Source organism: Pelodiscus sinensis, chromosome 3 (genome assembly GCF_049634645.1).
Source record: "Pelodiscus sinensis isolate JC-2024 chromosome 3, ASM4963464v1, whole genome shotgun sequence".
Lineage (NCBI taxonomy): Eukaryota > Metazoa > Chordata > Testudines > Trionychidae > Pelodiscus > Pelodiscus sinensis.
In genome coordinates, this window is record NC_134713.1 from 72,198,026 (window position 1) to 72,212,300 (window position 14,275).

Consider the following 14,275-nt stretch of genomic DNA (forward strand, 5'->3'; position numbering starts at 1 on the left):
ATTACATTTGTGGCTCAAAGTCTAGTCCTGTGATCGACCCACACACCCAACTTTCTCTCTTTAAAGAATTCTTGAGCCCCTCAGCTTGTAGCAGTGACTCTTATGATTAGACTTTAAATGCATGACCTTGCAGTTTGTACTATTGAATTTCCTTGAGTTTCAGTCTTCAAGATCATCCAGATAAACAGTGAGGCCGGAACATTTTCTTTAATGCAATATCTTTTGTGGTTTACTTGAGCAGTGATTTATTTCATGTAATTGAAAAGAGAGATGTGATTTTATGCATGGCTGGGAACTTGTTACTCATAGGAAGGGTTTTAATCCATCTTTGCAGGCTCCCGATTCTGCTCTTCTGTTGGGTCTGAAATGGAGTGAGTCTGGATTGCCCTAGAGTTATAGTAGTCTAGATTAAGGCATTGGAAGACAAACTGCTAATGGGCAGCTGCACAATGCAGAATCATTGTAGTGCAATGGCATCTGCTATGGCCTTCCCACACAGGAGCTTGTAAATGGAGCCTAGGCAGCTATCTGACTCTGTTCTTGCATTGGGGGAATTACAGTCCATTTAAGCTGCAGGAAAGTAAAGAGGTTGTAGCAGAAACTAGAATTGCTGGGAATATTAATATTGCACTGTTGTCCACTGTGCTGTTTATTAATTAATAATTTACTATTGAACCTTTACCCCATTGCTCTTCTAACCACCTGAATGATATTGTGCTTGATTTTATATGGTGAATTATTAAAAACAGGAGAAGAGCAGTATTTAATAGGCTTCTTTCATGGCAGTAAAGTGGTTGAAGCCCCCAAAGAGTCTTTTGCAAAACTTAGGTAAAATAGTCTCTGCAAAGACATTTCAGCTTGTGTGTGGCTTATAACCTGTTCATTTTTTTTCAACTTGCCTGATTTTCCCTTCATCTAAATTATTTACTGTACATGAAACAGGATCTCTGTTCAAGAGCTCTTCTATTCTGAGAGCTTTATTCTGTTTTTCAGAATCATAATTTTATGTTTGTAACTTCACAATTAGATGCTAAAATGATTATAGTGACCCAAACACAGGATACTGAGTGGAGGTGAGAAATAAAAAAAAAGAAGTAGATGAATTCTTATACAGCAAAGATCTCATTTTTATGTAAATACCTTCAGATGCTTTTGAGAGGAAAAAAGTTGGAAGTCAAGAAAATATTATATTATCAGAATAAGTTTTTAAACAGAATATTTATCCAAGTTTGCTGGAGGCTTTTTTTTTTAAAAAATGCCCTCACTTCTCAAAACATTGGGCTTTTTTGTTTGTCTTTGTATTTGAGAAGCATTGCAGACAGGTTTTGTGTGACAAGATAAGTTCTGTTACAATATTTAGGAAAGTATTTCTAGAGGATGACATTTAACTTCCTTGCTGAAAGTAAAAATAAGTAAACGAGCAGACAGTAAGAATACAGTGTTGAAAGTAGACCTGGTCAGAAACAGCAAATACTTTTTGTGCAATTTTTTCCTCAAAATGTTTAATATTTGAAAAAATTCCAACCAATTATATTCAAGAATTAGCTCAGTTCTTCAAGACATAGTTAGTAATGAGAAATTGTTACCACATATGTTCCCTGATGCAACTCCACTGAGGTCAAGGGTATTACATAATCATTTCATAATTATAATAAGATTACTAGTAGATCTCTAATACAGGCTATATCTAGACTGCAGGCTTCTTTCGGAAGAAGCTTTTCCAGAAGAGATCTTCCAGAAAAACTTCTTTTGAAAGAAAGCGTCCACAAAGAAAAAGCACATTGAAAAAGCAATCTGCTTTTTCGAAAGATAGCATCCACACTGATTGGACACTATCTCACATTTAAGTTGTGATTACTATGGACACAGTGGCCACTAGGGCACCTGTGCTTTTTCCTGGAGGCTTCTTCTTTCAAAAAAAAAAACCAAAACCCTCTTCCCTGTCCACACATGCCTTTTTTCGAAAGAGCTCTTTCAGAAAAAGGCTTTCCTCATAGAAAGACGTTTACCACTGTTGGAAAAACCCCTGTGTTCTTTCAACTTTCTGTAGAAAGAATACAATTGCAGTGTGGACATAAGTGTAGTTTTTCCAGAAAAACAGCCATTTTTCCGGAAAAACTCTGCAGTGTAGACATACACCCAAGAGACTCATGTTTAATGAGTGTCTCATATTATAATGTGAGGTGATGAACCTTCTGTCACGTGTTTAAAGTTCAGTTTTTCAGAGGGCACAAATTAGAAGATACCTTTTAACTACTCTAGCACTGTACCTTTTTTATCATAGAAGCAAACTTGGGATTATGCTGAAAGCACAAAGGAAATGCTTTTGTTTTAATACCACTTAAGCTGGTTCAGCGGCTTTTTTCCAGTGGCACACAGCAGCATAGGGAGCTAACTTGTTGTGTCAGTCATTTCAAGTGGGCAACAGTTACTCTCAAACTTTTTGAGAATTATCTGTTTCAAACACCCCAAGCTGCAAGAAAGTTGAAAGGAATTCTGTAACCTGGTATTTCTTGGCACATCATTTATCTGGACATCTTGTACAGCTAAGAACTTCTGTATAATCTAAAAGTCTCAGAAAGGTAGCCATGTTATGTAATTTTTTAAAGAAAATAAGTGGTCCTGTAGCATCTTAGGGTATGTCTACACAGCAGGGCTTAACTCGAAATAAGCTATGCAAATTGAACTATGTCAATTGCACAGCTTACAGGCAGTCCCTGGGTTACGTACAAGATAGGGACTGTAGGTTTGTTCTTAAGTTGAATCTGCATGTAAGTCGGAACTGGCGTCCAGATTCAGCCGCTGCTGAAACTGACCGCCAGTTCTGACTTACATACAGAATCAACTTAAGAACCCCAAGCGTCCCCAAGTCAGCTGCTGCTGAAATTGATCAGCAGCTGATTCCAGGAAGCCCGGGGCAGAGCAACTCTGCCTCGGGCTTCTTGTAGTCAGCGCTGGTCAGTTTCAGCAGCGGCTAAATCAGGACGCCTGGGGCAGAGCAGCTGGGGTGCTGCTGGGTTGCTCCAGTAGTGCTGCTGGGTTGCTCCAGGGTTGCAAAGCCTCGGGGAAGCCGGCAGCGGAGCAGCCCAGGCGCGGCTGGGCTGCCCCGCTGCCTGAGCCCCCCCGTGGCTTTGCAAAGCCTCGGGGAAGCCAGCAGCGGGGCAACCCAGGGAGACGCGGAGCAGCTTTTCTCGCCCAGAGTACACGGGTGGCGGGACCGCGAGGTCCCGCAGTCCGTGTACTCCGGGGCAGCCCCGTTCGTAACTGCGGATCCGACATAAGTCAGATCCGCGTAAGTCGGGGACTGCCTGTATTTCGAAATTGAGAGCATCTACACAGCATTCTTCCTCTGACTTCCTTTACTCTTCATATAGTGCGAGTCGGAGTAAGAAGTGCTCCACCTTGACAGTATTTTGACATTATTTTGAAATAACTGCCTGCTGAGTAGACACAAACTAAGTTATTTTGAAATAATGCTAGCTATTTTGAAATAACGTTGTTATGTAGACATACCTTTAGAGACTAACACAATTTTATGTACTATCATGAGCTTTCATGGGCACAACCCACTTCTTCAGATGAGTGGAGCAACAACTCAACAGATTATTATGGATGGCTCAGTCTTCTGAGGCCTGGGGTTTTCCTGTAGTTTCCTACACAAAATAGCTGGATGTGTAGTTGAACTTGTCCTAAGGGTGATTTTTCAATACTGATCTATGTGGTAAAAAATTTTAAAGGATGTGAGAGTCAGAAAAAACCTTATTCCTGAATAGTCAGCTGTGCTGTTCTGGTTGGCATTACAGATAATGATGTCTTCAAAGACTTTCTTAACAGAGCTGTCAGTCACTTGCTGATCAGTGCAAATGAAACCACACCTAACTGAATTAAGATAACAGGTTAAGTAGCAGATGAGACATAACAGTTAGTAAGTGTTTTTGTTATAAGGCACATGTTAACACCTCACCCTTGATATATTGTCTGATGTTTTAACAGAATATAGTGAAGAAACCAAGTGTGATCCCCTTGATGTGACCCAAACACTAAACAGACATTTTCCAGCTCCTGTTAAATGTTCTCAGTGATGCATGTTTGATGGAACTTCTGCTATTTCCTTTACATGCATTGTTGCTAGCGTCAGGGTGATGGTGCTGATGTTTTCTGGTTCATATGCTGTGTTAGAAATAAGACAAACCCTCACACCTACATCTCTCAAGCTGTTAGAGAAAGATAGGCCATAGTTTGGCTGTTTGTCCACATATCAATGGCAAGATTTATGACTTTTCCTTCTGCTTATCTGAGAGTGTGTGCATGCTCTCATTTTGATTATAAATAAAGCTATCTTGAATACAAGGCACAACTATAGTAGAAATGAGGTGTCTGCTGGGGAGGGAGTAACATAGCTCAATGTAATAATATAACAAGCTTTGGAAGCCAATATCCTTTGTTATAACTGAGAGCAGCTGAAAATTGGAGCCAAACCTTATTTTATATTTTGCTTTCGCTTTTATATGTAGTGTAGTATGATTGGTGATATGTCCTCCAGGATCCAGTCAGTAGACTCACTCTTTTTAAATTGACTTCAGGAAATGTTATTTTGTAATTATTCATTGGAGCAAATCAACAACAATAAGAATAACTGAATTCCAGATCCACAAAAATACTTGAACCCCAGACATAGGTGCCTGTGACCTGGATTTAGGTCCCACTGTGATCCATGAAACTACCTTTGCTTTCTGCCTAACTCAGGCTATGTCTACACTGCATTCTTTTTCTGGAAAAAGATATGCAAATTGCAAACCGCTATTTTTATTTTTCGGAAGAGGCTTTTCCCACATTTGGTCCTATGTAGATGAGGCAAATGTGGGAAAAGCCTCCTCTTTTGGAAGATCCCCTATTCCTCATAAAATGAGGAATACAGGACTTCCAAAAGAACATGCCTGCTTTTTTGGAAACTGTTCCAAAAAAGCGGATGCGGTCCTTGGGTGTGGCAGAGTTTCCGATATCCCGTAAAAACTCTGTAGTATGGATATAGCCTTGGTAAGTTCCTAAATTCACTCAGTACTTATTTTGTTGCTGTGAAAGTCCCCTTAGCGCTTATATTTCTATCTCTAGTAATGGGAATGCTTATTACTACATTCCTCTAAACATCTGAACACTTACTGCCCATGTAAGATCCAGCAGCATACATGAACAGGGAAATATAATCACTTCTCCATATATATGGGCCCCTATCTGATTGGCATATTCATAGGGTTGCTAGGTGTCCAGTTTTGGCCCTAAAGGCCCAGTCGAAAAGGGATCTTTATGACTCTGGTCAGCACCGCAAACCAACCAGCTAAAAGTCTTGCTAGAAGTGCAATGGGGCTAAGGCAAGCTTCCTACCTACCCTAGCTCTGCATGGCTCCTGGAAGTAGCAACATGTCTCTGAGGTCCCTAGGTATCGAGGAAGCCATGAAGGTTCAGCATGTTATCCCTACCCTGAGCACCAGCACTATACTCACATTGGCCAAAATGAACAGGCAAGAGGAGCTGCAGAGCTAGTATATGAGGACATGGGCTGCATGTAGTGAACCCCTGGCCTGTCCACCTAGGAGCTGGGCATCTCCCACTTCTGGGAGCCATGCAGAGCCAGGCCAGGCAGGGAGTGCCACTGTATTACTGACTAGGAGCTGCCTGAGGTAAGTTCAGCCCAGACAGAGACCACACCCCAAACTGCCTCCTGCACCTCAACCCCTTGTGCAGCCCTGAATTCCCCTCCCCGCCCACACACAAACTCCCTCCCAGAGCTCAAACCCCTCACCTCCTCTCTCACCCTAACACTCCTGCCCCATCCCTCAGCACCCTCCTGCATCCCAAACCCCTCATACATGGCACACCCTAATGCTCACACCTTTGTCTGGAAGCCACCCTCCAACCCCTTTGTCCCCAGCCCATAGCCCCCTCTGGTACCACCAGTCCCTCATCCGTGGCCCTGCCCCAGAAGAGTCTGCACACCAACTCTCTGCTCCAGCCTTATGAAAGTGAGTTGGGGGGGGGGGCAATGGAGGAAGGGGGTATGAAAGGAGGAGGGCAGAGCCTCATAGAAGGGCCAAACAGGACCTGGGCCTCAGAGAAGGGGCAGAGATGGGGCAAGGGTTTTGTGTGATTAGAAAGTTGACAACCCTGCACACTCAGAGGCTTCCAGCCAAAACCGTATCCCCTGTAAAATCTATCAAAAAGTGATGATGCCCACTTTATATAGCTGCAATGTCTAAGTCCCTGGATCTGACCCCAAACACGTAGAACATGCCACAAGGGTTTATTTACAAATGAGGAGCCCAGAACTACAATAAGCTCTGTGTGGGCAGACCATTGTGTTCACATGGGACTCATTGAAGAACTGGAACTTTAGTCTAGCACCATGTCATTTCATTCCTGAGTTCAATCCCCAGCCCAGCTCCAACTGCTGCTAACTTTCTGAGAACAGGTTCTTATTTAGAAAGAAAGAAAGAAAGAAAGAAAACAAACCCTCCCATGCAGAATAATCCAAATCTCAAAGGTACAATAAATGTATAGTCATCATTATTCTTAACACTCTGTATTGTTACCTCACTGTTGGAATTTTATCAGAGACATTGCCTTGATTTCAGGGCATATGCAGGAAAGTATATTGCGTTTTCATAAACTCTGTAAAACCATTCATCAATAGGTTTGATTAAACACACATTGTCTGAAGAAGGATGAGTTGATATTTTATTTCAAAGCTGATAAGGCTTTGCACGGTATCTCTGGCAAACACATTTATGTTTCCCCGTTATTTGAAACATTTTGTAGTGAACACAAACAACACAATCATCACAGCTTTCCTAAAATGGCTTTAAATATCTGATGTTGAGTGTCTTTTGTGGGAGAGTTCACTGCTGCTAAATAATACTCTTAGGTTCTAGGAGATGTTTTTCTTTTTTATTAACAGAGGGAAAAAATAAAACCAGTAGTCCCAGAAAAAAGCCAAGGGAGTCTTGTTTGACTGGGAACCAAAACTTCTAATTTTTAAAGTCCTTTCCGTTTATGATACTATAACCTTTGGTGTTTTCACAATTGGTTTAAGTAATATTATGGCCACAATCAAAATTATGTTGCTGCAAAAAAAAAAAAAAAAAAAAGTTAGTAAGAAAGAAATATGTTTGTGCAATAAAATCAGTTTCCTCAGAGGTGTACTGGGAAGCTTAATTTCCGTGTTTAAAAATATTTTGAGAACCTCTGATGGAGAGTATTACAAAGGGTATTAGATACACAAACTGTAGGTATTATTACCAAGCAACCTGTGCTCATGACTGTCAGGTATAACTGTGACTACATAGCATTCTTCTGCTCACAGTGGATTAAGGTGGGTAGAGAGAATCTCTAAACACATTTACTCTGCTACAGCCCATTAAAATTGCTGTGGAGCCTTTAGAACCCTGGAATTGGAAATGGCAGAGGAGAATTTCCTCTGGTACAGGATTATGAAAGGCACCTTATAGTGCCCTGCAAAGCCCCCTCTGTAAGTCCTGGTCAAGAGGCATATCAGGGATAAGCCAAGATATCATATGGTGAGTGGAGGTACAGAGCCACAAAGTGTAGTAATAACAATAATATTGAGCTTTTATATGGCACTATGTGCAGTTATGTGTAGATTCTGGGTGGTACCTTCACTTTGGCAGAACTGAGTTTTAATGTAGGGGCAGTCAGGGGAACTGGTCACAGCCATGAACTGGGAGTACTTAGATGTGGCCAAAATCCATGTTAGTTCCTCCATTCCTGGGGTGAGTTTTATGCTGTATCTCTAAAAGATTGTATATTATGGAGACAGCATAAAGAGAACACAGAAATACATAAGAATGTGTGAGAAAACATTATAACAGGTCTAAGATCAACATCATTTTTTTTTAAATCTTCCAATGTAAAAATCAGAAAAAATGCCACCAGATATTGTATTAGATTTGTCTGTTGTTGATATGAATGCATTGTCATCTAGGGTATAATCTTACATTAAATAACTGTTGCAGTTTGCTTGCTATCTATGTTTTTGAGTAACAATTTTTCAGTTTCCTTTACAAAGTTTATAGAATCTATTTTTTATCCTGATCTTATTCGGGAAAACTCCTTTCACTTTCTTGACAGTTAGTAATGATATTTATCAATTGTATTCAGTAATCTTAGACTTTCTGTTGCAAAGATATTTTTCATAGTCTCCTGAAATCAAAATAGAATCCTCCTACACACCACAGTCTGACTTTTAATGTTTCCACACTTTAAGCCTCTAAATGCCATCAATACAGAAGGCTGTCTAATCACATTCTACTAAATACAGCATAACTTCATTACTCCCCAGGATTTTAGGTTGTCTTCAATCTTTATGTTGTAATATTTTCAAGTGATCATTTTTAATATTCTCTAATCATTTTGTATTCCAATTGCCTTTACAGTTTTATGCTGTATCTCTAAAAGATTGTATATTATCCAAGTTCTTCCCTTTTGTAGTTAGTATTTTTATCTCATGTGTATCTCATGTAGTATTATTTATCTTTTATACGTGCCTTCCTTGCAGTTCTAATTTTTATCATTTCTGAACATATCTAGCTATAATTGAGCATCTGCTTCTCCCACTTATGCCTTCCTTTGAATTTTAAATTGTTAACATTTAAATAGCCATTTGCCATGTCTCTCCTCATTATGCAACACTTATATTTTTAAGTTAAAATTGTTTGAGCATCTATTCCCAGGGTTCTGGTTAGGATTTTAAAGTATCATCTGCAGAGGGGGAAAAAATTAACACCTGTTCTCCAACCTGTGGTGAGAAAGAGGCTGAAAGTGGTAAGGCGGTTGTAAAACTAAAAGCCTTTTTTGTGATTAATAATATGTAATGGAGGAAAGTGGTGAGGTGCTAGCTAAATACCCATTCTTTTCTTGCTTCAAAGGGGTAGCGGAGTTAGTCTGTAACAGACAAACTTAAAAAAACAACAAATAGACTAGTCTCTGTTGTTTTGTAAGTGTTTTCTTTCTTTTCTGAAAGGGTTGGACTATCTAATCTGCTCTTTAATCATCTTGTTTCTAAGTTTGTTGTAGTTAGCAAATGTTCAGTCTGACTCAGCTCCTCTACATCTGTGCTTTTTCAGTAGCTTCCTGCTATGAAACTGCAGACTGTTGTATTGGGAAATTCTTGGATAATAAAGAGCCAGGTAGCAATATCAGTTGAGGGGGGGGGGGGGGGAAAACCACAACAGGCATAAGCTATTACAAAAAGAGGGATAAAAATGTCTGTTGCACTGAAATAAAACTTGGCTTGTAGTTAATGAACCCAGACAGAGTGGCCCTTGGCTGTCCTCCAGTTATCAGATAGCAAGTGACTGCCCTGGAAACTGCCCCTTTTGGAAAACCTTGGAGTTATGAACACATTGATTCACAAGTGATTTTTTTTCCACTGTGTTGGATGTCAGATCCTCAGAGTCACCTCATACTAAAACTATCTGGCATGTGTGTCTGGAAGAGGGAATAGACTGCATCTTATTATAAGTGTTAGGAAACCGTGCTAAGTAGATAGGTAAATTCGCCGGGGTGCCTTTTAGGAAAGAAGGGACAGAATGCTCCTGAGGGTTTGTTGCTGGTACAGGGATAAAGATGCATTTAAGTTGCTTTTACAGCCTCCACATTCTTGTCCTCACTAGCCCCCAGCATAGATAAAAGCAACCTCGGGGCTGCTGTGACTCCTTGCAGGCTGTCACCAGATGGCATTACCTGAAGCACTGTGCTCTTTGATCATGCCTCCTCCATAGGCTGCATGTGAAATGGCATAGAGCCATTCTGGCAACAGTCACTCACCTGGAGAATCTTCCTACACTGGCTTTATTCTTAACGCAGCTTCTGACTCCCTCCTCTCCCTCCACTGTCACTGGCTCTTTATTCTATCAGAGCTGTGTAAAGGACCTAGGGCAGGCATGTCCAAAGTCCGGCCCACGGGCCAATTGCGGCCCGTGTTCCGGTTTAATACGGCCCCCCCAGGTAATTTGGCAATATCTATCTTTTATGGCCCCCAACGAATCCATATGTATTGAGATGAATACATTGTAAAATCTCAGTTAATGTCAGTTGGTCTAAATCAGTTATAAATATATTTGGACACAACATGTATACTTGGTGTAATGTTCCTGTTCATATTTTTTGAACTTAAAAGTTGACAGACAACCTTTATTACCAATAATATGTAATGTACTTTACAATGTTCCTGACATATATTTCAGCTTCCTGGATTTTTTTTTTTCATCTGGCCTTCAGATATGAAAGGCAGAGTGATTTAACACCTGTTTAGATTTGTCATCCATGTGACGAAATGAAAAGTATGCCGTTTGCAATAAACTTTGCATAAAATAGTTAATTTGCATTTAATTTTAATGGTTCAAAGAATGTCAGGCAAAATGGTCGGCCCTCACGCATGTTCACTTCATCAAATCTGGCCCTCTTTGAAAAAAGTTTGGACACCCCTGACCTAGGGTATAGTGGACTTCTTTGTTGTTTTGTTTGGAGGGGGAGGGGGTTAGTTGTGTGTGGTTTGGTTTGGTTTGGTTTTGGTTTGGGGATTTTTTGTGCAGCAGTTGGATTTGTAGATGGCGGGGCTGCTCGGGATCCCTTCAAAATTGTCACCAGTAGGAATATTCATGAATTCTTCCCTTCTGTTTTATTTTGAGTGTTGAGTATTATTTAGGCAGAAATACTTAGAGTGACCAGATGTCTGATTTTTAAAGGGACAGTTCTGGCTGGCACTGACTAATGAATGCAGGCAAGTGCCAGGCAGTGGTCAGTACATGATGCCTGTTCTGCCCACCTACTGACCCTTTATGTGCTTCCCCTTTCACTGTCTTCTCCCAACTTTGCTGCTTCAACATCAGTCCAGCTGCACACTCATATTCCCCCCAGTGGGGTGCATCCACTCACAGTGCTGTGCAGAGATTCAGGCCCCATTGGAGCACTGAGTTCACTAACAGACTGGCTGGCAATCCCTTTCCTTTCCCCACTGCCTCTGGCTGAGCCGCTGCCCTGGGAAAGTCTAAGACCCTCCAGCCTGGGGTGCTAGCTAGGAGCAGCTGAGTCCTGTACTTTTCAAAGTGCTGTGCATTACTGGCATGGAGATGCCTCTCCACCCCTCAGCTAAGCTCTAGAGCAGGGGTTCCCAACCTGGGGTATGTGTACCCTCAGGGGGTACAAGAAGCTTTTCAAGGGGGTATGGGGAATATTTGGTAAATAACTAGATTATCCTAATTGAAATATTCCTAAAATAGTAGTATTAGTGAAAAAATTGTGGATTCTAGAGTCTAGAATTTATTTTCTTTCATATTGAATAGGGGATATGAGAAGGTTTACTAAAAGCCAAGAGGGTACGGGGACCGAAAAAGGTTGGGAACCCCTGCTCTAGAGTGTGTGTGGGAAAGTGATTTCCAGCCTGTTCCCACCCTGAACCTGTAGGCATCACAGCAGACCCCAAGGCATCTGCCCATCCACCACCCTGGGTTCTGCTCTCCAGGAGTGTGAAGTGGATCCATCTTCTTGGTACCGTCTACTGCTGAGCATCTCTCAAACCCAGTTTGCTCAAGCCCCTGCAGTAAGATTCCCTGGACCTTAGTGCACAATACATCCTTAGAGCTTAATCCCTTCCTACTCAAGCAGTAGCCAGAGGACAGAGGACTGCTGGATTATGTTGGTGGCCAGCAGAAGCCTGGATGTGCTGTCTGCCTTTCAGTACTGTTAGGGCAGGAAGGGGCAAGCTGCTTTCAGCTAGTGTGGGGGAAGGAGAGATGAGCTCTGAAGAAACTCAGAACAGGTTATTCTTCCCCCATCCTCTCTTGGGGCTGGAAGCAGCTACTGTCCCTTCTCAGGCTGCTGCTGGCTATATTCTGATGCGAACTCCAGCTGAAATCTGGAGAGAGGGGTATGTGATCCTGCATGCCCCTCCTACCCCCATGTGTGGTGCCTCAGGAAGACAGTGTCAGTTACCAGGAGAGTCAGGTCCATTCCAGAGACTCAGCCAGGCATGCAGGGTGGAAAGCATCAGATGGGGAGGGTCAGCATGGCTGGTCATCCTACTGAATGACCATACAGGAGTGTGTGTCTCCTCTCCCTATGTAGACCCTAATGCTTTAAAGATAAACAGCATTGAGGGGGAGGGATAGCTCAGTGGTTTGAGCATTGGCATGGTAAATCCAGTGTTGTGAGTTCAATCCTTGTGGAGGCCACTTAGGGATTTGGGGCAAAAGTTTGTCAGGGATGGTACTTGGTCCTGCTGTGAAGGCAGGGGACTAGACTCAATGACCTTCAAGGTCCCTTCCAGTTCTAGGAGATAGGCAATCTCCATTAATTTAATTAAAAAATTTAATTCAATATTTCTTTTTAACACAGGTTCAGTCAACTTGATATTAATTTGAATGTTTGTCTTGAAAACTTCTGATTTATCACCAATGAACTCATTTGAATCTGAATTTTACCAGGTGTCCCATATTCAGCAGGAAAATATGGTCACCCTATATATATTGCAGAAAAGTTAAGAAAACTTGATCATTTAAATTATTGGTGAAATATGTGTGAATATTGTGCATTTAGGATGTGATCCAAAGCTCTCTGAAGTTATGGGGACCTTTCTATTTATTTCAGGAGGCTAACTATCAGGCCCACTAGGGCAAATACTGAGAAATTCCCATTAATTTCAGTGTGTAATACTGAACTGGAATCTTGAAACATTGACTGTGTGTTGTTTTGGCTGACTGGTTGTCCTCTCTCTCTTTCTCTCATTACCAGGGGGTATTTTTGAATGTGTGGAATCTGGCCCAATGGGAGCAGAGGAACTGGCCTTCAGATTTGCTGTGAACACAATCAACAGAAATAGAACTCTCCTGCCAAACACCACATTAACATATGACACCCAAAAGATAAATCTCTATGACAGTTTTGAAGCATCGAAGAAAGGTGATGTTTTGCATATTTAAACTTTTATGTCAGCAGCTAAACTCACTTGGCTCACCCATCTGAATAAATGCCTGTCAGTAAACTATTCAGAAATGATACTGTACAAGGTTAAGACATGCAGAGATGACATCAAAGAAAAGCTTTAAAAAATGTCCTTTATAGGTAACAGATTTATTACATTTCCGCATTGCTTCCCCTGCCCTCCCAAAGGCTATTATTTTGTTATATATTTAGACTCAATTATGAGGCAAAGTGATTTAAGGGTATGTCTACACTGCAATTAGATACCTGAAGCAGTCCTGTACGGCTGACGCAGGACGCAGGATTGTATAATTGTACTGTTGACTTTTGGGCTTGGCATATAGCCTTAGCTCTGGGACCTTCCCACTTAGTTGGGTCCTATAGTTGGTCTGTTGCCCAAACTCTGAAGTTTGCAATGCAATTAAAGAGCTACACAACCTGAGCTCTATGAGCCTGAGTCAGCTGGCATGGACCAGCCATGGGTATCTGCATATGTAGCCATACCTTCTGAGACTAGCAACCTTGGAAACTGAATGGCTGCTTTGCACCCAATCCACCAAGGCACTGTATGCCCTCAACTTTTTATGAAGTCAGTGGAAGATGAGGGTGCTCAGTAACTCACAAGACCAGGCCGTCCACCCATGTCTCCCAGAATTGGGTGCATATATTTAGCAGAACATGATGCTTCCGGTCTATGCTAAACCTTGTGCACCCAAAGTTCATGTTTTGTAGGTAGTGTTATGAACTGATTCAATTGACACCACAAACCAAACTTCATTTGAGGCAGCTACAGGTATGTCTGCATTACAACTGGAAGTGAGAGTGAGCCTTCCAGCCCAGCTAGACAGACTTATGCTAGCATGCTCAACATGGATGTTGCAGCACTGGTGGATATTCACACTAGCCACCTGAGCTCAGACCTAGCTACCTCTGCTGATGCCACAGTGTCCGCATAGTTATTTTTAGCATGCTTGCTTGAGTCCTGCTAACACAGAGGCTTTGAAGTGCCTACCCTAGATGAATCACAATGGGGTAAACACATGCTCCAGTGAGAACCCAGCTGGTGTCTTCAGTATTTGTTAACATTAGAGATAAATTTGAGCCAACCCCTTTGATTTAGGAAGCTCAGAATCTGAAGTTCTGAATTTTGTGATAGTACAGAATTTGTAACGAATGCAATAAACCCTCGCCATTTGTGGTGGCTACATTCCTGACATTACTATGAATGGTGAAATGTGTGAAGACTGGCGGCAGGAGGAAGCGAAGCAAGTACTCTGTTTTC

The 14,275-nt window shown here is 41.6% G+C and overlaps 1 protein-coding gene across 1 annotated transcript in view; it reads left to right on the plus strand.

Moving 5' to 3' along the window:
• The window catches only part of GRIK2 (glutamate ionotropic receptor kainate type subunit 2), a 621,233-nt gene that overhangs the window by 199,443 nt on the left and 407,515 nt on the right, over positions 1-14,275 (plus strand). The window contains exon 3 of the mRNA XM_075923935.1: positions 12,805-12,972. Coding sequence (XP_075780050.1) covers positions 12,805-12,972 — 168 coding nt within the window. The remainder of the gene's footprint in view (positions 1-12,804; positions 12,973-14,275) is intronic.